Source organism: Cetorhinus maximus, chromosome 8 (genome assembly GCF_964194155.1).
Source record: "Cetorhinus maximus chromosome 8, sCetMax3.hap1.1, whole genome shotgun sequence".
Taxonomy (NCBI): Eukaryota; Metazoa; Chordata; class Chondrichthyes; order Lamniformes; family Cetorhinidae; genus Cetorhinus; species Cetorhinus maximus.
The window spans coordinates 111,158,919-111,184,642 of NC_135886.1; the positions used below are offsets into that span (position 1 = coordinate 111,158,919).

General features: G+C 44.6%; 1 protein-coding gene across 6 annotated transcripts in view; it reads left to right on the forward strand.

The window, feature by feature from the left end:
* The window catches only part of arhgef9a (Cdc42 guanine nucleotide exchange factor (GEF) 9a), a 404,937-nt gene that overhangs the window by 162,786 nt on the left and 216,427 nt on the right, over nt 1-25,724 (forward strand). Inside the window, exon 1 of one of the 6 annotated variants that reach the window (XM_078547443.1) lies at nt 15,250-15,388. The exons of 4 other annotated variants lie outside the window; for them this stretch is intronic. In XM_078547443.1, coding sequence (XP_078403569.1) covers nt 15,380-15,388 — 9 coding nt within the window. In that variant the 5' untranslated portion in view covers nt 15,250-15,379. Of the gene's footprint in view, nt 1-15,249; nt 15,393-25,724 lie in introns of those variants that run through there. One more of the 6 variants, XM_078547442.1, reaches the window with a different exon arrangement.

Consider the following 25,724-nt stretch of genomic DNA (forward strand, 5'->3'; position numbering starts at 1 on the left):
ATGCAAGCATCTTATGCCTGCATCAGCTCCACTTCAGACCAACCAAATAGGAATTCAAGTGCTAGACTAGTGAATCAGTGGTCTGTGGTCTTGTATCTGCAGCTTTTTTTTTGTATCCATCACTCTTGTCTGCCAATTCCTTACCTCCAAAACTTGGCAATGGGCTAAGTTGCCTGCTGAGCTCTATAGGGAAGGGAATTCATGTACAGCATACTTCTACAACTTTGCAGACTTGATCAATGTCAAGCTGCACTGTGCAGAGGATATAGGTACAATGTCATAATAAATTCAATGATCTCACTAAGAGGAGCAGGACACTGGATCACATTCAGTTATGTGGAGAGACTAGAAAACAGGGATTATTCTCCTTAGAGCAGAGAAGGTTAAGGAGAGATTTGATGGAGATGTTCAAACTCATGGGGGCAGAATTTTACGGGCACCCAGCGGATTTGCCGGGGGGTGCACATAAAATTCACCAGGTGGACTTGTCATCTCCTACCGGCCCACCTCCAACCTGTCAAGAATTTTACATGGGATGAGCGAAGGCTAGGGCAGCCTGCCCACCCTCGCTCCAATTGAGGCCCTTAAATGGTTAATTGTTGAGGCCAGCAGGAGGAGATCAGGGATGGGGGTGTGTGCCCATTAGGTAAACCAGCTCAGGCCTCGAGCAGGAAAGTGGTGCTAAAGCCTTCACTTCTTTTTTTAAGTGTGGTGCCCAGGATTAGACAGAATACTCTAATTGAGGATGGATCAGTGTTTCATAATTGTTCATCATAGCTTCCTTGCGGACTTTTTAAAATTTATTCTTTAATGGGGTATGGGCATTGCTGGCTAGGCCAGTATTTGTTGCCCATCCCTAATTGTCTTTGAGAAGTTGGTGGTGAGCTGCCTTCTTGAACCACTGCCATCCATTTGGTGTAGGTATATCCACAGTGCTGGTAGGAAGGGAGTTCCAGGATTTTGACCCAGTGTTAGTGAAGGAACGGAGATATTGTTCCAAGTCAGGATGGTGTGTAACTTGAAGGGGAACTTGCAGGTACTGCTGTTCCCATGCATTTGCTGCCCTTGACCTCCTAGGTGGTAAAAGTCTTGGGTTTTGAAGTTGCTGTTGAAGGATGCTTGATGAGTTGCTGCAGTGCATCTTGTATATCTTGTGTACACACTGCTGCCACTGTGTGTTGGTGGAAGGAGTGAATGTTTAATGTGGTGTGGTGCTGATCAAGTGGGCTGTTTTGTCCTGGATGGTTTTGGATTTGCTATAAGGTATGCCCTGGAACTTTCAACACTCCTCTGTGGGCTTCTTATATATAGTGCAGAAAGTGTATATTCAATCATTTTTCAAATAATCATTCTTGGGATGTGGACATGGCTGTCATTGTCAACATTTATTATCCGCCCTAGCTCCCTTGCATTTTGAACCACTGGTACAACTGAATGGCTTGATAGGTCACTCCAGAGAGCAGTTAAGAATCAAACATGTTGGTATAGGACTGGAATCACATACAGGCCAAATGCACAAGGATGGCTGGTTTGCTTCCATAAAGGACATTAGTGAACCAATTTATTTTTATATGACAACTTGAGGGCTTAACGGTCACTTTTAGCAATACCAGCTTTTTATTTATTTTGCAAATTTTTAAAGATGAAATCCATGGTGGGATTTGAACCCACATTTATCTGGTTTATTCACCCATAATTGTGGATAACTAGTTTCATAGTATTTGCAGCATAGAACAGGACATTTGGTCCAACTTGCCTATGCTGGTGTTCTTGCGTTACACAAGCCTCCTCCCGCCTTACTTGATATCACCCTATCTGTAGTATAAGGTTCTGGCATAAAAAGGGTTAACATGGGACTGGAAACAGTGCTGCCCACACTGTGATGAAAGGAACACATGATCCGAATCCAGAGGGCAGCCTTGTATTGGACAGAGACGTGTGTAGAGGCAAGCGTGGAGACAGCCTTTAGCTTAGACCTTGTACTATATATGTGTACATAGTTATAAGTAGTTAATAAATACTTACTGTTAAACTATGCAAGACCCTGAACCTCTTTGTGAGAGATACTGAACTATATACAACATCTTACAGCCCTATCAACATACCAAGACAGTGGTTATTTAACTATGCTGATGTGTCTCAGTCTTGGAGCAGGTGGCACCCCAAAGGACTTCTACAGCTCAGCTTCTCATGTCAGATCCTTTAAATACGGGGTTGGATAAAGCAGAGCTGTTTATCTGAGGCATTCCTGCCTCTGAGGGAATATCCTACGGCCAGCAGGGCAGAAAGTTGGCAGCCCACTCCAGTGAAGCAGGCAGCCAATTATGCCATTTAAAAGGCAAATCAGGGGCCATTTTTCGATTGAGATTGGTTCTCCCTGATGTATGCAGAGCCTGTTAACTCTCGAGAGGCTGAGGGGGCCTTTGATGCCTCCTTTAAATCCCCTCCCCACTTCCACAATGATGGCCTGGTGACAGTGGTCCCGTTTACTTTTAATAATTTTAGAAATCTCCAGAAGAAGCTTCCAGCTTGTGACATCATCACTGTTGCCCACATACATTGGCAGCACCCATCTCTCCCAGTGGGGATGCCAGCTTCTGAGAGCCTCAGACACTCCGATTGGCCATCCCACCAATGCAGTCCACCCACCATCCCTAATTGTACAGGGCTCCCAGAAGCGGCATGTTAATTTGTCACCTCCGGGAAGATCACGTAAGCAGACAGGACACAGACATCATCGGGGTGGGAACTGCGTATGGTCCCGGCCCCTGCCAGAAGATTCAGCCCTTTATGTTAGTCTTTGCGTATCTAACAAATGCTCAGATTGCTGCCATACAGTTCTTGGGATGTAATGTTAAATGCTCTGTGTTAGCTGATTAGCTGGTCTAAATGGACAGGGTAATTTGTAAGGCTTCAGCAATATCATTGGGTCAAAGATCATGTGACTGATTGACCGGAAGCAGCAGTAGTCTCGACCTGGAAATGGAAATATTGGCCTAAAGATTTGAGCATGCCCATTTTTACGATCCCTGTAACTAAACGGTAAGCTTCAATATGCCCCTGATATTTTACCTCAGCTCCTCCTGGCTTCAAAGCTAATTAAGTATGCTTTAAAAACTTACTTTTTTTGTTGCCTGAGTGGCCTCTTTAAGCACTGCCTGCTGGGTCATATATATAGGCCTAGGGGGCCGGTCAGTTCAGTTGGCTGGATGGCTGGTTTATGATGCTGTGTGACGCCAATAGTGCAGGTTCAATTCCCATACTGGCTGAGGTCATCCATGAAGGCCCTGCCTTCTCAACCTCACCCCCTGCCTGAGGTGTGGTGATCCTCAGGTTAAACTCACCACCAGTCATCTCTCTCTAATGAAAGAGCAGCCTGTGGTCCTCTGGGATTACAGCAACTTTCACTTTCGTATGTAGGTCTAGTTTTCCTAAATGGAGCCAGCACCATCTGCCTCTGTGCCAGCAGTGGTCACCACATCAATATTAATCATGCATGTATATAAGTCTGTTTTATGATTATAACATTTGCAAATTTCAAGACTTTCTCTACACTTTTTTTCACCGCTGAAGGTAGCAATCCTGTAACCTCAACCAAGTGACCATTCACAAATGCAAATTGAGGCATCAACTTAAACTTAAGTAAAATCCTAAGTAGATCCATGGTGGAACATGATTTATGTCACCCTGTTGAGAATTAGACTGACCCCACCACAGATTCCAGGGCCTGTTTGATTACCATAATGATGGTGAGCTCCCAGCATTTTGGATGTCAACTGTTGGGAGTGTGCCATTTGAGAGGAAGGATAGAAATTGAGTGCTGCTGTAGGATTTATAAGCCCACTGCAACTTAAAGGGGCCACAGTATAAACGATCACTAAAATTGCAGAACAACAAGTTTACTTCATTGAGGAAGATTAGTGTAGTCTGGCTGAGGTACCAAAGGCCTCAAATTCACAGTTTGGCAGAAAAGGAAGGCACATTTTGGTATAGAGCAATAGGAGACTGAAAGGAAAGCAGCACAGTAGCAGTTGGAAGAAATAGCCATGACATTTAGTTCCCAAAATAATAATCCATGCATCGCAACTCAGTCCTGGAAAACATAATGATCTTGTCAGGTTTGACATGGTAAGGAGGAGCCAGTCACATCTTTAAAGAATGCACTGTTCCAAGTATTCCTTGAGCTGTGTCTCAGTTGGTAGCACTCTTGCCTCTGAGCCAAAAGGTTCTGGGCTCAAGTCCAACTTCAGGGCTTAAGCACAAAAATCAAGGTTGAAGCTCCAGTGCAGCCCTGAGGGAGTGTTGCATTGTAGGAGGTTTTATCCTTTGGATGAGACATTAAACCAAGTCCCCATCCACTTGCGTGGTTGTAAAAGATTCCTTGACACTATTTCAAAGAGGAGCAGGGAAGTTATCTCCAATGTCCTGGCCAATAATTATTTTTCAATCAACACAAACAAACAGATTATTTGATCGTTATTGCATTGCTGGTTGTGGGAGTTTGCTGTGTTCAAATTGGCTGCTGTGTTTCCTACATTACAATAATGGCCAGAACCTCCTGGAGAGAGCTCGGCGGGCCGGGAAAATAATTTGGCGGGAGGACAAAAATCAGTTTTCCAACAGTGGAATGAACTTGCGCAATTAAATTCTTGGGATTTTAAAGGTGGGTCAAACTTCCTGATGAACACTGCCGGGAAATCATTTTGCATAAATTTGCATGTCATGCATGCTCATTAATAGGCTAGCTCACCAGAATCAAGTGCTCCCTCCAAATTAAGTTCCCCGCCAGCAAGAAATTAGAACACTCACTTTTAAAACTGCATATGACTGGGGCACCAGATGAGATAGAGTCCTTCCATGGTTAACGGTGAGTTGCTGCTACATTAGGCTTAAGTGCAGACTATCCGGAGGAGAGTGCAGGCTGTCCGGAGGGAGAGAGTGCAGGCTGACGGGAGGGCGAATGCATGATGTCTGGACAGGGACAGTGCAGGCTTTCTGGGGAGGGAGAGTGCAGGGTGTCCAGGGAGGGGGAGTGCATGCTGTCTGGGAGGGAGAGTGCAAGCTGGCCAGGAAAGGAGAAAGCCGGCTGTTTGTGGCCAAGAGAGGCAGGCTGATCTGCTCAAGCAGGCGTTGGTCATGCTTTTAGCTGGGCGAGGTGCTGCCTGGGTACAGGTGGTGGCAGGGGGAAGTGTCTAAAGGTGGGACTTTGGGTGTTGAGGTTTGGGTCCTGCGAGTCAAGGTTAGGGTATTAGGGCAGAGGGTATGGTGACGGTGACAGGGGGAGTTAGATCAGGTAGGGAGGCAGTGGCAGGGTGATGGTCGGTTACTGTAGGGCTTCATGGTGGCAGTCGTAAAAAGTCAGGTTAATGGTGGCTTTGAGGACGGTAGTGGTCAGGGTCAGAATGGGCGTCTTGGACAGTTAAGGGCTCAGGGGTGAGAGCAGAGATAAAAACACATAGTATTAGAGCATCAAAGGTAACAGGGAGGGGTGCAAGGTGAACAGGGGGAGATGAAGGATAATGTGGTTTTGCTGAAGGAAGTTGGGGGAACTTGGTGAGTAACGGGGTAGGGTAGAAGGTGATGCACCTTTGTCGACACAAGATGCACACCGTTGTTTCACTTGCAATGTTGCAACGCAGTCCCACAGTGAGAACCAGGTCTCGAAGCGGGAGGAGGGTCTTCAGTGGTGGGTGATGTTACTGATGTGCTTAGTGGGCCAACTAAAGGGGCACCCTAAAAATCATGAGTAAACTGGATGGAGAACCATGCCCAGGTGTGTTCTCATCTCTATGGTCAAACCCCAAGACAGCAGCCTTCCTCCAAAACATTGTAGGTCTCATTGCAGCATCATTCCAGCAAGGTCTGTAGTAGCGGTGAAGCTTGTGCCAAAGGCCATCTCTTTTTGACTAAGGCAGGGACAGCTGGAGTCGGCAAAATAAGTGGAGCTGCACAGGGCCCGGGTGGTTGGAATCTCAAGGTATCCGGGTGGATATGATTGAAGGTAAGGAGGTGGGGGTTACATGGCAAGGACAGGGTCTACTGATTGTGTCTCATGGGTTTTGGAGGAAACCTTAATAGTGTCTGAGGGACGGTGTACGAACATGGCTTTCATGACCCAAGCAATAAGTATCCACGCACATGGATGTCTGAACGAGAGGAGCACACATCTGGAGTTCTCTATTACGAACTTCACCATGCTGGGGTGTTGGAAGGGGTGTGGGGGCAGGGGTACATTGTTGCTAGGTACAAGCCTTCCCATTGGCTGAATTGATCCGGGGCGGAGGGAAAGTTTCAAACAATGTGGTGACTACATGGGTGACTGTAATGTGTTCACAGAGCAGCTCAGGTGATGGCTGAAAGCAACCTTTCCATTTTGCTAGCCATGGTGCAACTGAGGAGGAGCTGGCGCAGTGTGACCCTGCGCCTGGAACAGCAATGGCCAGAGCAGCAAGAGGCTGCAGCTGCAGAGGCTGCTCCAAAAGCATTCTCAGAGGGATCCTAATCAGCCCACTGCAACTTAAAGGGTTGCTGCTAGGTAGCCAGATTCGTACCAAGGCCCCAGCTTCAACAGTGACAAAGCTCAGGGTCCTTATATCTTCCACACTGGATGATGAGACATTAAATAGTGATTGCAGAGGCCCACATCATCTCTGGGTGCTTGGGAATCAGGTATGATGCCCATAAATGTACGCAATAATTTCAGCAACTAGCTGCAAAATGAGAATACAACAAGCAATTTTATATATATATTTACAATTGGGATTGATATTTACAGTGGTTACACACCTGTGCCACCTTTGTGCTCTTAATATTTCTATATCTTTCTTTCTTTTCCTTAAGCCATCCACAGCTGAGATGTTGTTCCCTGTTGACTGTGAGGACTTTGGCAGGCATTCTCTGGTGGCCTGCTAAGGGTCCCTTGCTCAGGTGCAAGTGCACCCTTAGTCTGACCTACCAGAGGCAATGGGGTGACTGGCATAGGGGAGGTGGAGCAGCAGGGCACCCTCGGTGTGCCCTGGGTTGAAGTTCCTGGGGTGCCTTTCTGGCACTCCTCCTCCCTGTCAATGCACAATGCACCTCCCTGATCCTTGAGGAGATGGGGCACCCGGAGGGAGGCTAGGGTGCCTGTCCCCCTCTTGCCTACCTACTGCTGCACTCATAGCTAGGGCGACGGAATGCAAGTCCATATGAACATACCAACATATGAATTCGGCGCAGGAATAAGCCATTCAGCCCCTCGAGCCTGTTCACTATTCAATAAGATCATAGCTGGTCTGATTGTAACCTCAACTCTACATTCCCAACCTCAACTCCACATCCCCACTTACCCCCAATAACTTTTCACCTCCTTGCTTATCAAGAATCTATCTGCTACTGCCTTAAAAATATTCAAAGACTCTGCTTCCACTGCCTTCACTATCCACAGAAAAAAATAATTCTCATCTCTGTCTTGAGTGGGTGACCCATTATTTTTAAAGAATGACCCTGAATTCTAGATTATCCCACAAGAGGAAATATCCTCTCCTCAGGATCTTAAATGTTTCAATCACGTCACACCTTACTCTTAGAAACTCCAGCAGATAAAAGCCTAGCCAGTCCAACCTTTCCTCATAAGACAACACTCCCATTCCAGGTATTAGTCTCGTAAACCTTCTCTGAACTGCTTCCAACGCATTTACATTCTTTCTTAAATAAGGAGACCAATACTGTAAACGGTACTCCAGATGTGATCTCAACAGTGCCCTGTATAACTGAAGCACAAACTCTCTACTATTGTATTCAATTCCACTTGTAATAAATGATAACATTCTTCTAGCTTTCCTAATATTCTGCAGACTATTCATGACTAGGACACCCAGATCCCTCTGCACTTCAGAGCTCTGCAATCTCTCACCATTTAGATAACATGCTTCTTTTTATTCTTCTTGCAAAAATGGACAATTTCACTTTTTCAGCACATACCACTGTGTGATCTGGTAGACCTGGGTCTCTAAGGCAGCTGCCACCCTTTTCATGGGGGCAGCCAAGTGCTCGCATGCTGGAGCCATGACAGCAGACAGCACGTAGGCAGCCTTCGCCAGCCTTCGGTCCAGTCTGCGCATGGCCTCTGGCACCTTGCTGCCTGATTTTCACCTGCCTGTGTTCTCATCCCCAATATGTTTCTTATGGCTGAGTTATCTGCATGGGGCTCAGCAGGTGTCCGGTCTCCAACAGTCCTGCAAGTGTCAGAGACCTCGATTGTCATTCCTCTGTCAACTGTGGACCCGTGTCTGTGAGATACTCACCAGATTGTGACCCTGAGCCTAGCCTAGAATGTGAATGCACCAAGGTGAATGTTTTTGTATAACCTCTGAGGAACCTCTGAGGATTCTAAGTCATCATCTTCAGAGGTGGGGTTGGAGCTGAAGCTGGAGCTGTGTGTTGGCTGCTTTCTTTTCCTCCCCCTTTTCTTGCAGGCACCTGGAGTGGAGAAGAGAAAGATTTAGTGGATGCCTAAGCAGGCCCCCTTATCTAAACAATATCACACTCTGTCAGTGCATCTGACAACTGTAAACTGGAGGCATCCTCACTGGCTTTCTGGGGGAGTCCTGTCTCACCTATGGTGCAGGCACAGTTTCACTCCTCCCCGGCTATTTCTGCAGCCTCCTCCTCAAAGATGGTTAGGACCCGAATATCTGGAATGCCACTGCTGGTCTTGGCCTTCTCCCTCTTGTGCTGCAGACAGACTAAAGGATTGAGTGCCATCCCAATGGTTGCATGAGCAGTTTAGGAGCATGCATACCTATGGCAGCTCCTGAGTCCTCCCCAGTAAGTGATTAACAAGCAGGATGTTCTTCAACCGACAGAACACTGGGAACATGAAGTGGCTGTCACACGTTCAGCGCACATGTCCCATCTGCTGCTGAGTCCTGCAACTCAAACTCCTGTCTGACATCCCTGTGCACTCTCACACTTACACTGCCTGATGCCCATTTTGCAGTGAGTAGACTATGCCACTTACCATCGCGGAGCTGAGCATTTTGTTCATCCTGTTTCTATACAGCTGTCTGGTTCTTTTGTGGGCCCCATGCGCACTAACTTCCACTGCAAACACCACCCAGGCCGCCATAGTCAGACAGGAGGGCCTCCTGCTGCCATCCCTGAGAAACAGAACCTCCAGCCTATTCTGGAGGAGAATCTGCAGGAAGATATCACTGAACCATGGGGCTACACCTAGGGTGGAATCGTCTGGTCCCGTTGTCATGAGTGGACAAAATGGCGAGGAGGTCAAAAATCTGTTTCACGCTGTCGTGAAACCAGTTTGTGATCATCTGCTCCATCCATCAATGGTGGGCCGCGTTTCCCCCAACCACAAGTCGGGAACCTTATTCCAATACTTTAGCATCATATGAGAAGCCCTGCTCAGCGGAATCATCTCCCAGCAGCAAATTTACCACCTACATTGGTGTGACTTCAGAGCGGCATGCTTCACAGCTGCCTGTAAAAGGCGTGCATCTGGTGACATGAACTTCAAGGGGAATTCAGAGGTGAGTGCACACAACCTTGCACAGCGCTCATGAACATTGCGCGTAGGACATCAAGGAAGTGGCGCCGCACATTCGGGGTGGAGGGGGGTGGGGGTGGGTGGGGGCACAGGGTCTTTCCCAGCTGGCTTTCAGTGCAGTGTCAGAGCAAGGGCTCCAGTGTGGGTGAGGCCGGGGAGTTGGGGGCAAGGCAGCACAGACTGAGGGAAGTACACAAGCACATGCCGGGGTGGGGAAAGGGGGAAGAGGGAAGCAACCGTGCACTTGGAAAAGCTTGTCAAAGTAAGCATTCTTCCGCAGCTGAGACCGTTCAGCTGCAGCTCCATTGACATTTTTGAAGTCGGGCTTCTGAAGCTTTTCTGCCCACTCACCAACAACTCAAAAGCATGAAAGTGCCACCCAATGCTCTAGAACTTTTCACCCCTCGGGTGCAGGCTGCAAATTAATGTGCATTTTAGGGGGCAGCAGAACAATTGGCCGACTGGGCAAGTTGTAGAATCCCCTTGCGAAAGGTGGCCATGGCACAGTCACTGGTGGAGGCGCTCACAGCCCCTTGCAATATCTTTCTTAAGGTTTGGACCAATATCCATCATAGTTCAAGCTAACAGTACAGCCTTGCCGTGTGGGTCAGGAGAATGCCTGTGCCTGAGCTGAGAGCTCATGTAGTCCAGTAGCCGAAGTTGCTGCCAATCGGTCAAGTGGAGTGGGGCAGAGGTGGATGGGGGTTTTGGACAGACAATAAGTGCACTATACATTGCCCATCCAAGTGGTGGCCAGCGCTCTCCAGCATGAGTGAAGGGGCCTTCAGACTTAAGCAAGAGAGGTCATTAGGGCACATATGCTAACCCACACGTCTCTCTCTTTGACCCTGCAGGAGGAGAACATCACGTTGATGGAGCCTGGTGATTTAGAGGTCTGCTTCATGTCTTACAGGGAGCAGAGATGAAGAAGAAGAGTGCGGCGGAGGCACCAGCTTAGCAAAGGAAGGAGCACCTCCCTCGATGAAGGGGTGGCAGGGCCTGCTGCACACACAGCTGAAGATCCACAGCGGGCCATTGCTTGTAGATGCCTCGCTAGACTCAGGGTCCATTGATGACACTTGTGATTCCTGCAGATGACTGAGAACCAGTGTCGCCAAAGACTGCACATATCTAGGGAGCTGGTCGGTCACATGGAGGGCATCTAATGCCAATGGCTGTGAAAGTGACTGCAGCGCCCAATTTTTAAGCCAGTGGCTCCTTCCAGTGCTCCACAGGTGACCTGTGCAGGATTCTGACAAGCCTCCACACACGAGTGTATCCAGGAGATCACGGACACGATCTTCACGAAGGCACTGTGATTTGTGCATTTCAACTGGGATCAGGAAAGCCAGGAAGCAACAGTACTGGGATTTGCCCAGATCTCTGGTTTACATCTAGATTCCACCGAGATGCGTGTCACTGTGCCGGTGGAGGGTGTGTGTGACGGGTCTTCAATGGTGCTGCCCTCAGGGTCCTCACCCAAGGTGTTCTTGGCGCTGGAGTTGGGTACACGGTTGCCTGAGGGCGACGTATCAGATGTGCCTAGGGGAGAAAGTGGAGATTATTAGTATTTGGCTGCTGCGTTCAACACATAACAGTGAACTCAGAGGAGTTTTGAGAAAGGGATTATGTGGGGCAGGATCGTCACGTGGGTGTTTGCCGCTGACCTCACAGTCGCCGCAGGAACAGTCAATGTCCTCTCTGGTCATCTCCAACGCTTGACTCTTGAACAGAGTGAGGATCTTGATGTCCGCACTCCACTCCTGGTCTGGGAACTCACCTGTGATTATGCACGATCTTGTCCTGCATAAAGACAGATGGAAAGAGTGTGAGCAAGGCTCAACCCTCAAATAGAGTGAGGACCTCGATGTCTGGCACTCCACCCCCGCTCTGGGGCTTCTCCCAGTGATTGTGTGCAATCTTGTCCCCATAAAGGCAGATGGAGAGAGTGCGTGCAAGGCGCAAGCCAGGCCAGATGAGAAGGATGCCATATGTGTGTGTGTGTGCTGAGTGAAGCCATGGACAGGATGAGGAGGCTATCTCCAGAGGAGATGAGTCCAAATGGAGATGTGAAGGTGTGCGTGAGAGAGTGAGTGGTGATGTCCCTTGAGCTGGCAGTGAGTGAGATACCAGCTGTGATGGGTTTGGGAGTGGGTGAGTGGAGATTGATGAGATGGTTGGCTTACCCTGGTGGCATGGATGAGATCATTCATCCGTTTTCTGAACTGGATGGCCAACCTCTTGTGTGCAGCATTGGCACGGACCACCTCTGCCATCCCCTCCCAAGTCAGAGTGGTGAGACTGATGGGCATCCTGCGGCCAGAATGGGGGTAGAGGACTTCGCGGCGGGCCTCCATGGCATCCAGAAAATGTCCCGAGGATGCGTCATTAACTCGGGACTGCAATATTCCTGGCTTTTGGGGACGTGTTCACCAGAGCAGTCATGGGCTGCAAGCATTGAGAAGTGTGCACGTGGTTGCATTTTAAATATGGAGCCCGGTGTGAGAAAGCGTCAAGGTAACAGCATGGCGGGCAAATCGGAGCCTGCTGCCAGTAATCCAGCGTGTTTTCCGTGACTGCATAATTTATGAGGCGGGAAGGGCATGATACGGAGTGAAAACCAGCCATTGCGGCTGGCGGATAAAACATCTTTGTTCACGTCCGCTGCTGCACTTAGTGCAAATTTATGACGATTCAGCCCATTGCCTGCTCTGGGACACCAGAGGGATTCACAGTCCGAAGCTTCTGACTTGCAGTGAGTGAGTGGCTGGCTGGGTGTCCTTTAAATATGGCACCAGATCTTCAACCCCATAAGATAAGGGTGGGATCAGCGACTTCCTACCTGCCTCCACCGCAACATTTGCTGCGCTCCTCATGCATGCATATCTAATGAGCTGAGCAGCGTGCAATCATGTGTGGTCCCTGAACATAAGTCACTCTCACTTTTGCTCCTGCCACCCAACTTATACTCCAGAATGGAACAGCCCAATGACTACACTTCAATAAATACTTCATCGGCTGTAAATGCAAGTCTTCCCCCTTGTGGGGCAGTCTAGTACAAGGGGACACAGTTTCATAAAATAAGGGGCCTCCTACTAAAGAAGGAGATTTGGAGGAATTTCTTCTCTCAGAGGGTTGTTAATCTTTGGAATTCTCTACCCCAGAGATCAGTGGGAGCTGGGTCAATGGATACATCCAAGGCAGAGTTGTACAAATGTTTGATCTACAAGGCAGTCAAGGGTTATGGGGGGCAGGCAGGAAAATGAAGTTAAGGCCATAATTAGATCAGTCATGATCTTATTGAATGGTGGAGCAGGCTTGAGGGGCCTGTTCCTTTTTTTTCTTACATTCTTTTGTTCTTATCTGGTCTACATAAACACACATACATACATCTGCGTGCACATAGAAAGGTACACATCATACGCACACATACGCACACATCCTAATATTTTCTTTGTGCATATCTGCACTCCTCTAATTCTGACCTTCTGTACATCCCATTGATGGGCACGATTTCTGTTGCCTGGACCCAAACACTGGAATTCCCTCTCTTTGCCTCTTGGCTCTCTACCTCCTTTAAGACACTCCGTAAAACCTACCTCTTTGACCAAGCTTTTGGACATCTGACCTAAATACCTCTTTTTTTGTGGCTTGGTGTCATGATTTATTTGATAATGCTCTTGCAAAGCACCTAGGGATGTTCATTACATTAAATAAATTGTGTTATATAAATAAATTGTTCTTGTGGAGTTAAGTGACCAAATGATAACAGACCTCAGTTTTAAGTTTTCATGTGTCACCAGAGAGAACAGGAAAAGTCTTCTCCAAAGTTATAATTTGGCTTGGCTCTACCCATCACATTTCAGATCTGAATTTATCTCTTGATCCAATAATGATGATAATAGTGTGGGTTTCTCTTTATTCTCTTTAATAGTCTTCCCTGTAACACTTGAGTGGTCACACAGCTGTGCATGTACAAATCTTATTCCACTCTCATGAAACTAGAATGAAAAATATCTTTATAAAAGAACAGAATGGGAAAGCAGCACCATTGTTGGTTTTGTGACTAGGGTCACTAAAGAGTAATACCTAAATCTTCCGATCTCTGTTCATGCTGGTGGAGCTGATTTCCTCTCAGGCAAGAGTTGAGAGTCTACACGTGCACTTTAATGTCCTTATCCTAGGGACAGGAAATATCAGCCAGGCTTTCTAATCACTATCCAATAAACTTCTAGAAAGTGCATGTGTGTAAATGTCAGGTGAGGAGAGTTGTAATATCTCACATGGTGGAATAGTCTATTCACATACACTGTTTAGACTCACAGTAGTAATTATAAGTTTATTCCCTAGCTTAGTGTGTTTTCAGCAAAAATGGTTCATTTCTTTTGTGTGTTTGTGTGAACGAAACATGCAATGAGTTGAAAAGGGAATGGTAGTTGAGAATAATTTATTTTTCTGTACGTGAGTTAGCGCTCACCTGAGAATTTGTCCAATCTGAGTTTAATAAACTAAATTGTACGAGTCCATAATTCATTTTCTTCACTTAATTTGTTTCTGATTTGGTTCCCTCCTTCTCTGAAAGCACTGTCTCTCACTGAATCATATTTCCTCAGATGTCAGTTCCTACATTACCTTACCCTTCAGCCAGTCTTCAGGCATGATCAGAGACTGTGAGTGTCAATGGGCTATGTGATTGCAAATGGACGTCATCAGCAATCCCATTTCCATCCCCACCAGGTGTTCACTCCCACATACTTTCCTGCAGGAGTCGCTGGATAGAAATCAGGTGTGTGAACCCTGACTGAATTTCTTCTGCTCACTAGCCTAAGGGCGCTGAAGCCAATTATATTTTTATGTCTGCTGCCCCAGCTGAGATCAGGAAAATTAGCACAGACCCTGAATCAAAACTTGGGACCTCCTGGTCTGTTTGACTCAGATACAGGCTGCTCTACTAATTAGGTTATCATAGGAGCTTATCAAGCTTGTACAGCAAGGATAAACAGCTGTGCTGGTTTGTCAAAGAAATTTCAGTTTGCAGAGGTGTAATATTCTGACAGTACATTTTTCACATGATCACTGTATTCAAAGTGTTAACATGGTGATGATTGTTTAACATCCTGGAAACCAGAAAACAAACTGAAATATTCCAGTGACATTTATCTGTTATCTTTCAAAAGATACTTAGCATTTTTCCATTTGCTGTTACTGTTAAATATTGCCATCAACCACCCTCCCCTATCCCCTCCCCTAATGTTATTTGATAGGTGACAACTAAATATTCATGACATTAGCATTTCTTACATGATTGGCAGCTGCATCCCTGCTTGCTTGGTCACTGAATGATTAGCATGCGACGCCCGCCTCAGCTGTTGCCTCACACTGAGATACTGCTCACGGGGCTGTTATTCAGAAACTGGCACTCTCTCTTTCTTATCTACATACAGAGTGACGTGTAATCTCTGCCGAATGGGTTTTTGCAAGGAATTTAGTGCAAGTGAAGCACTTGAGACTGATGCTGCAATCAGCTGGAATGGAATGAATTAGAAGGGGAAGAAGAAATCTCATCTGGCATGGTGGATCTGCTGGACAATTTTAGTTCAGAGCCCAGGTTGACTTCACAGAGTCTGCCAGATCCGCATCTTGAGTACTACAGTCTCCTGCATTGCACCATGACCTTGGATATACAGACCATTGTTGTATTTGCCATTATCGTAGTGTTGGTGCTGGTGAATGTGATTTTAATGTTCCTGCTCGGCACACGTTAATGGATGACTCTTGAGGTATTGAGTGACACAGCGCTTCAGAGGGACAGCTACAGTATGGCCCTGCAGTGATATGAATGACGTTGGTATATTATCTACCTAATCTTTTGTCGTGTCTTGTCTTTAATATGCCTGTAAGTCTAGTTATTTGTTGGCTAGATCTTGTGTATTTTTAAAAAAAAGGAATAGAAAAGCTCTTTTGTGGCATTTTTCTAGCATTGGAAGCAATGCTCTGTAGAAATTTCTAGCAAGCAGTTATTGATGGTTTGTGTATTACTGAAAGCTTGTGTAAGTGTGTGCAGTTTCTGAGCAGTTGTGGCTGGAGGATTATTAATTTTGGTACTTACACATTAAAAAAACAGGAATTATAAGTCATTCCCAAGAAAGATCTTTTGTAAAACTGACAATACCATTTACAGCAATGAATTTTCTGCTGGATTGTTGGCCGTTTAAACAGTATGACTAATTGTGAAGGATAGCATGGTTTTTCTTTGATTTTTTAAAACATAGATTGTTATCTGCGAGGGAATTAAGGGGTTTATTATGCACAATATGGCAGATTTGTTTCTGCTGTGAGTCAGGTTGTACTCTGAAATTACAAATGCTGGCCTTGTCTCTTCTACTGAATGGGTGTAGAGCTAATGTTTCAGACTTGAGAGAGTTAATCAACCTATTGCAGATTAAGTCAAACCCTGAGGCAAACCTCTTATTGCAGTGTTAATCAAAATGTTTTTGATTTGTTGCTATTTCTGTAAAACAGCATGACACAGCTTTGTTAATCTGGCTTTAGTCATTTTTAAAGCTGTGGGAAAAAAATTGGAACTTGTTTGTGTCAATTCCTATGTATTTTGACTAAATTAGTCCAGTAGAATGTATAATAATCTGCATTTTACTTCAGCCATTTTTAATGTTTGGGCTGCAAATCCAGCAAGCTTGAATCCTTAGAAAATTAAAACACTGTTTGTCATATCATAATGTTTAAATAACATAAGGGGTGGCATGTTATGTGCAAGCTTTTTGTAACACACCTCTATGCACAATTTTCCTCCCCATTATTAGCAAGCACTACATAACACAATTCACCTTCAGGGCTATTACTGGGGTCTCTGTGACTGAAGGGACCTGAGACATGTTTAAAAATACCATCTAGTCAGAGCAAGGAGGAGGATCAGTCGTGATTCATGAGAGCTGTAAAAGAGATGTCAAGAAGCAAAAGGCAGGCCCCTCTGCTCTGCTACCCTTTAACTAAGATGAAAGATAACAGCATCGAGTACAGGCATATGAATAGGATGTGCATGTAGGGTTGCTGATGGAAGAATGTTTTAGCTAGGTAAATCTCATCCAATCTTGCAGCCTTTACTTTTGTGTCATGATGGGGATTTTTACAAGTCAGAATTATTGCTGTGACATTTGGTACCAATAGAATCTTTGTCCATCATAACAAAATAAATGATCTGGATTTTCTTAATGCAGGGATTATCGTGACAAAATCTGATGTATTTGCTAAGAAAGGAAAAAAGGAAATTTCCTCATTTTTATTCCCACTCGATCACCATTTCTCTCCTTAGGCAGCTCGCCCCCACTCATCTGATTAGAGATTGGTGGGTGCGGTAAACGGGCTGTAAATTTCCCCTTCAAGCATTTTCAAATTAATTTTTGTCATCAGCCGATTGGAATGGCTTGAGCATCTTTGTGCCCATTTGCTCTCTTCCCAAAATAGGACCTCTTTTATTCCCTTGAAGTGTTCTGTCCAGCAAGTTGGGATGGAACTGGCAGAATTCACCTAAAAAAGGTAACTGAGTTTGGGACTCAGACTCATAAGCTTCCTGTTATGTAAGATGTAACCCTTTCTGTACTAAGTAAAAATTTTGTGTTTTTTTTTTAAGAAGTTCAAAAGAAGTAAAAATACATGAAGGTAGAGACTACCATTGGCAATGTGATTGTTCAAATGCAGATATCAAATTTCTCTATTTACTGTTTTAGTCCAATTATTAACCTGTTTATTTTAAATGGACAAGTAATTCCAATATGATAGTAGAGAAGAATTTGATACAGCAATACAGTATTTGCATCAAGAATGAAATCAAAATTGTGAAGGAAAAATCATTTTTCTTTTTTTGTCCCTGACAATTTCCTAACTACCACTCCTCCGTTCCTGATGGCACTATAACTGTTGCTAGGCTACAGTTCAATGAGCTTGATCATCTGCTAGTATCTCATGCTAATGTCTCCTTTCTCCATGTATTCATCTATACATTGGGGTAGATTTCTTTTCGATGTGGTGTTATTAACTTAACTGGCTGTCCATTACGGAAAGTGCCTAATTTAACTTCCATTGATCTCAGTGGACATGAATCAGGCATCTTCCACGATGGGTGACCAACCTGCAATGCCAGCTTTGTGTCCAATCAGTAAGTTGAAAATCTACCCTGTTGATCCTTGGCAGGCTGTTTGACCACAAGGATATCATTTGCATTTATTTATTTCCAGTAGGGGTGACTGGAAAGTGATTGAGAACTCAGGCTGACTATTTAATACAGGAATACTGATGACATTTGCATCACTCCATTACTGCTTCAGCTGATGGTGCTTACAATGTACCGAGATCTCTGCATTTGTCAAATTCTGGCCTTTTGCGCAACCTTGATTTCCATTGCTCTACCATTGGTGACCATGCCTTTAACTGCCAAGGCCCTTAGCTCTGGAATTCCCTCACTAAACCTCTCTGCCTGTTCCTTTAAGTTACTCCATAAAACTGGACTCTTTGACCAAGCTACTGGTCATTTGTCCTAATATTTCCTTATGTGCTTTGTGTCAAATTGTGCTTGATAATATATCTCTGATACACCTTGGGAGGTTTTAGTATGTTAAAGGTGCTATAAAAATACAAGTTATTGTTGGTAGCATTTAATTCAGCAAACTGGGAAAGAACCTGGCATCTTCTTGATCTGAATAGCTTTGCTATTCACTGTCTTAACAAGCAGAACATTTGAAGAGCTTCATTTTTAATGTTTTATGGTAATACATTTACCCAACATTATATAAAACCATAAACACTCAACAAGAATTTCTAGTTAAGCTCTCTTCACCATCGAGGAAACCGATAGATTTTTAAGCCATCATATTGTTTTTTATGTGAGTGATTTGCTCTTCAACGTTTTTTCATTGAATGTTACAACTATTGTGTTGGCTAAAACACAACTTAAAATTTCATTGTCTTATTTGTTTTTTGGAATGGTAGCCAATTGGGTCTGTTTGACAACCTTTGGGCTACTTGAGCTTTGATCCACCTGCATTTGAGAAGAATTGCTTCAGAAAAATTTAAACGGTTGTGACAGTACATGTTTTCTAATTCAACTATATTGTGCTGTTTTTAAATATCCAACTGAGTTTCCAGGATTTTAATGGTTGTGAGAGATACTCACTGCAGAAGAGTCTGTCTGAAGTACGTTGCAGCAAACAGTCCAATTTATTTAATGTTACTTTATATAATTTACTTGTTTGGATTCTGCAGGCCCAATTTCCACCTTGGTCCAAACATGGTCAAAATAGCTGAATTCCAGAGGTAAGTTGGAAGTGATTGTGCTTGATATCAAGGCGGTATTTGGCCGAGTGTATCATCAAGGACCTCAAGTAAAATTGAGGTCAATGGAAATCAGAGGAAAAATCTCCAGTGGTTGGAGTCATAGGAAGGTGTTTGTGGTTATTGGAGACCAATAATCTCAGCCACAGGACATCACTGCCAGAGTCCATCAGGGCATTGTGCTAAGTCCAAACCATCTTCAGCTGCTTCATCAATGACCTTCGTAAGATCATATAAGATCAGAAGTAGGGATGTCTGCTGATGATTGCAGTTTTCAGTTCCATTCATAGCATCTCAGGTAATGAAGTAATCCATACCCACATACAGCAAGATCCGGAAAACATTAAGCCTTTGGCTGATGAGTGACAAGTAACCTTTATCTTACATATCTGCCAGGCAATGACCATTTCCAAAAAGAGAAAATCTAACTGCCATTCTAATTTGACATTCAACAACATTATCCTTGCTAATTACCCCACCATCAACATCTTGGAAGTCACCATTGACATGAATATTGTAACTTTAAGAGCAGGTCAGAGGTTGGATATTCTGTGGTAAATGACTGACCTCCTGACTTTCCAAATGCCCTCCAGCATCTACATGGCATAGGACAGGAGTGTGATTGAATACTCTACACTTGCCTGGATGAGTACAGCTTCAACAACACTCAAGAAGCTTGACACCATCCAGGAGAAAGCAGCCTGCTTGTTTGGAAACCCATTCACCACCTTACACATTCACTGCTTCGACCGTTAGTGTATAGTGCCAGCATGGTGCACCATCTAGAAGATGGACTGCAGCAACTCACCAAGACTTCAAGAGCGTTCAAGAGGGCAATAGGCTGAAGGTGAGCATAGAATGTTCAGATGAGGATGTGAGGAGGTGCCTGCAGTGAGAGAACTGAATGAAGCTGCATGGTGTGTTGTCCTGAGGAGTGCTGCACAGCAGAATGCTGAGCAAGTGTGGGGATTGGCATCTGAAAGTGTTACACCATTCACCTGTCATGCCCTCTTACTGTATGGTCTCCAGCTTGGAGGGAACATACTCCAGCTGATGACATCCTCGTCCACAACCATCAATACCTACTTGCTTAGAGATGACCTCCTCCTCTCCCAGTCCTCATCTCACTGCAGCCCCTCAGCTCCCTCTGCTGAGCCTCCAGGCAGGAGTGAGAAACTCAAGGGGCCGCCTTCCCAGGTCAGGTTTTCTCTCCACTCCTCTGCATGTTGGAGCCTGGAAAACCCAAGTGCTGCTGAATTTTTCTGAAAAATGCCGTTGTCGTTAATACATCTTCATTTTTCCAGCAAGGTCTATCCCAATGTTTTAATGTAATGTTGGTTAAGCCACCATTAACTTGCCATTAAGACAGGCCCGTCACTCAGAGAAAATTAACCTGATCAGTGGTGATATTGGCTTTGACCACACTACAGTCTTGCTGTACATGAGACATTACCTATGATTTAATGACCTCAGCTGAAATATACATGTCTGGGCAGCAGATGAAGGCAAATTCATGCTTGACTGTGATGCTGTGATGTGTCCAAAAACCTAAGAACACTGACTCACATGTGAATAATGAGGGAGACCCCATAGGGCTACCAGCACCCTCTCCAGCAATAATCATTACCTTAAAGAGCAAAGCGAAGAGAATTTTAAAAAAAATGTAGCTGGTACTGTTTAAGGAAGGAAGAGGAATAACGTTCAAATTAGCACACTTATGCTAGATACACTGGTGCATACTGCATAATGAAGTGTCAAGTTCAGCCATTTCAATTAACAATTATAAGATTAGCATCTATGATGGTTGGAATGTGACCATCAATCTTAAATTTTTGTGTGTGGGTTATGTAAATATCTTCTTCAATAAAAATTACCTACATTGATTCCTGATGTGGAGCACAACCAGTGTAGTCAATACCATGGAAACTTAAGGGATGAGATTTATAATCAAAAGGAATGAGGCAAATCACAAACCTTTTTAAACATCATGTTTTAAACACTTCTGGCACCTCTTCACATCCCCCATCAGAACAGCCTATGCTCATCTTCAGCCTACTGCCCTCTTGAACCCCTCACCTCCATTACTCACAGCTCCATGCTTTCTCTCCTTGCAAACAAATTAATGAGAGGCAGACTTACAGGATGGGAGGAGGTGGGCAGGGATGTGATGGGCACCTTGTTGGCGAATAGCCACGCATGCCTATCTGGTCTACTAGGAAGGAGGTCTTGTTCTATGAGTTTGCAGTTGTTAGCAGTGACCTGTCATGAGAAGCTGAGCCTCCTGAGGCACTGGTGTTTATATAAATGTAAACAAATCTGGGAGAGAAATTTGTTTATGTATCACTGCTGAATGAATTTCTTCCCCTAAATGTTTAAACCAAAATGAATGAATCTCATTCCAAATATGAGATTTGATAGGCCTGGACGTAATGCTTTAAAACATTTTTGTATAAGTTTTAAAAAATTCATTTACAGGATTACAGCTAGGTCAGCATTTATTGCCCATCCCTAATTGTCCTTGAGAAGGTGGCAGTGAGCTGCCTTCTTGAGCCGCTGTAGTCCCTGTGGTGTAGGTGCCCCCACATTGCTGTTAGGAATGGAGTTCCAGGATTTTGACCCAGCAACAGTGAGAAAGATAAATTTATTACTTTTTGATAATTGTCATGTTCCAGTATGTTATGAACTTTTAGTCAAGACTTTAAAATTTTGAACACAAAGAGACTAGTAAATGGCTGCTGCATATCATGTGACCATTGGCATTTCGAGCGTTGGACAGTCCTGAGTCTCAAGCAAATATCTAATTAAATATGGATATTCACAGACATCTGGGGAATTCATACATCCCTTTGTTTAAGGATGGACCATCAACAAAAGAATTATAGAATTCCAGCCAGCTCTTCTTTCTGTTGCACCATGGACAAAATAAATATCAAAACTCAATGTGTGTTAGACGAAAATGAATGAATTCTGTCGACCTCCCATTGTATTACGATGGTCCCTCATCCAAACTAGACTAGGTAAATTTCAAGGTGTCAGATGACAACACAGGGTGTATAATCAACACACCACCCCTTTTTGGAATACAGGACTTTGAACGTAGGGTGTTGAAGCCATTTTGTGCCTGCTTTTAAAATAACAGCATGAAGTTGTTCTGCAGGCAGAGTTCTGTCAGAAAGCCATAACCAGCTGCAAGACATCTAAGGAGCCAAGGTAATAAACAGCAATATCTTGAAAGTGGGAGAAGGACTCCCCCTAACTTGTTCCAACTTCAAGTTCACATGAGAACCAAACTCCTGGAAATTCAACTACGAGAAGCCTTGCAGCTTACCAAGAATCCTCTGCTTTACAAGACCTTCACTTCAACTAAAGCATCAACTTATCTAAGAAAGTTCAGACTTGCCACAAAAAGAGATGGAGACAATCATAAATTGTAATTGTGTTGTTTTATCTTCATACATATCTAAGTGTGTGATAGTGTATTTGAGTCGAGTGGGTGAGACATCACATCTTAAACACCCAGGGCAAGTGTGTGATAATAAATAACCTTTTTAAAAAAAAACTCAAAAAGCTTGCTGCTGGGATCATTTAAATTGTGACGATCACCGTAAGAAAACACACACCTTTTACTTACAAACATGTCAATCATGGGTAATAAAAAACAACAATAAATTTTGTCTGTGACAAAATTGGGGACTCATCTGGGATAAGATCCGTTTCAAACAAGCCAAATCTGGCTTCAAAGGAATTGGAAATAGAAGGGGAAAAGTAACTTAGCCAAAATTGTTCAAACAAGAAACAAAAGGGATGACAGCAGTAAGCTTTGTGAGTACTAACAATAGATAGTAAGATGGCTACTTTCAATGTGAAAGCATTTATGCAAGAGGAAGGTTTAACTTGACTGAAATTAGCATCCCTAAATATAGAACAGCTAAAAGACATAGCAAAGCAGGTAGAACTTAACATACGTAATAAAGTACAGAGACCCTAGGTACGAAAGATGCTTGCTGAACATCTCGTTCCAGATTCGGAACAGGTAGAAGATACAGAACTGAAACAAACCAGGGGCAACATTTTCCCCCTGTTTGTGGGGGGGGATGTGCGGGAGCGGGTGCAGGTGGGCGGGGCTGCCATTTTACGTGGGCAGGCCAATTAAGGCCCGCCCAGTGTGACATCCACTCGGAAGCGCTGTGCGGGTTGGGGGGTGGTGGGGGGGAAGAGATTCCCTGAGCCGGGAGTGCGCTTTTTCGTGCATGCATGCGAAAGAGTGCACAGATCTCCCTGAGGCAAAGTGCCGCCTCAGGGAGATCACTGGATGTTTTAAACATTTGTGGAAGTGTGGAAAAAAAGTTCCTGCCATGTCCCCTCACGTGACACTGTCACATGAACTGAGACATGTCAATTTCTTTAGTTCCAACATTTCATAAACATTTTAAAGCTCTCATGAAACCTCATCCCACCCGTGGATGAGGTTTCATGTTTTTACTAAAGGCCGCCTGGCCTCCTTGCCAACCTTAAGGTTGGACGGGCAGGTCCTTTAATTACTTTAATTACTTTTTTAAAGGCCTTAAGTGGCCGTTGACAGTTCGGAGTTGGCTGCGTGCTTGATGAACTGAAAATCTAAATGACGTGGGGTGACATCGGGACACACGCCCAATGTCACCCTGTGTCATTTTACGCATCGGCGAGAGGGGGGGTGGGTGGCGGGGCCCATTCCCCCTCTCGCTGTCCGGAAGTTGCAGCCCTAGGTTCCCATAGCCAAAATTCACCTAGAGGAGTAGAGGCTAGTGTTACAGTTTCAGGAAAAAAAGAGAAAGAAAGGGAAGCCCACAAGGAAAGGGAGCAAAGAGGATTTTCTAGCTGCAGAAATTGGAGATAGAATTTCAGGCACAGAAAGATAGGGAACTTAGACAGATTGCAGCAGCTAGAGAGAACCTGACTTTACCTGGTGATAATTTAAATACCCTTAACCTAATGACAAATTTTGATTTGTTAAAGTATTTCTGATTTGCCCCCATGTTTGAAGAGGAGGATGTGGAAACTTTCTTCACAGTCATTGAGAAATTGCAGCTCTATTACAATGGCCAACAGAGTTTTGGACACTCCCGATACAAAGTCAACTAGTAGAAAAGGCTCATGAGGCTTGTTCAATACTGCCTGCTGAGAGTTCTGCCAGTTATGATCAGACAAAAGGCTACTATTCTCAGTGCCTATAAACTCATGCCAGAGGCATACCACCAACAATTCTGGAACTCTCAAAAATGCCCAGATTGACTTTCCAGGAATTTGAGAGAATTAAGCAGTTACTTTTAAATGGAGGGTGTGGTGAGCACCCTAAAAATTGACTGCACCTACAATGGATTAAGAGAAATAGTGCTACTAGAGGAGTTTGAAAACTGCCTCAAAACTCAAATGCAGGAACAAAGGGTTTCCAAAGTCAGACACAGGGTATCAACTCATCTAGAAAACTACAGACCTACCATGAAAGAGACTGAGACAATCATAAATTGTGAAGCATTGTTTTACCTTGCACTGTATCTAAGCTTTGTGGGCAGAATTTTCTGCCTGTTGGGCGGGTGGGCCCGACCCAATCTCCGGTGGGTGGGGAGCCGATCCCCGCCGGAGAAGGGGGCCCCACCGCCATTTTACGTGGGCAGGCCAATTAAGGCCTGCCCAGCGTGATGTACAGCGGGAAGCGCTATGCGCTTCCTGTGCGGGCGGGAAGGGGGGGATTGCCCAAAAGTGAGAGCGTGCTCTTCTGCGTATGTGCACGAAAGAGCACACATCTCCCTGATGCTAAGTGCTGCCTCAGGGAGATCGCTGACACTTTTAAAAACATTACAAATGTGACAATGTTGGGACATGTTCATAAATTACACTAAAACTTTATTAAACTTTTTAATCCCTACATGAAACCTCATCCCGCCGGTGGATGAGGTTTCATGTTTTATCTATTTGCCTCTGGGGCTCCTGGCCTGCCCGCCAACCTTAAGGTTGGACGGGCAGGTCCTTTAATTGTATAATTGATCCTGTCAATGGCCTCAATTGGCCATTGACAGGTTGGCGGATGCACACCTGATTTTGCTGCGCCCCCAACTTCCTGAAAATTTAAATGGGGCGGAGTGATGTCGGGGGTTCCGCCTGACATCACCCCATGTCATTTTACGCGTTGGCGAGCGGGCCCCGCCCCCTGCTCGCCGACGGCAAAATTCAGCCGTGTGTGTGATAGTGTGTGAGTCGAGTAAGTGAGATGTTGCATTTTAAATATCCGGGACCAGTGTGTGATAATAAATAACCTTTTTTTAAAACTCACAAAAAGCTTGCTAGTGAGATTATTTAAATTTGGACAATCACTCTGTGGGTAAGAAAACAAACGCTTTTTACATACAAACACATTGATCATGGGCAATAAAAGTAAAACATAAATTTTGTCCCTGACATAATCTTCACACAATAACTTCAAAATATCATGCAGAAGTGTAACGTGGAAACTGTCCAATGCATGCTTGGTGACAACCATTGCATCCTGAACTTATTTAAGGGTGTTGTCTCGTTGGTCTTTATTTGAACAATCACTTTCTCAATGGATCATCTGGAGTTTTCAGAAATATAAAATGAATGAGATTTGTTTAAGCCTTTTATCCACCTTGTTTCTGTGTCTTGCAATACAAAGACATTAGTTAACAATTTCTCTCTTCTCATTAAGGTGCTGAAGGCAATGCTGTCAGCTTCTAGTATCTCATTCAAGTTTTTCAGTAATCTTTTATGATGGTCATTACAAACATCCAAACTGGTGCCATGCTCCTATCTTGTTTAGCCTCTAACCTGCCACTCAACC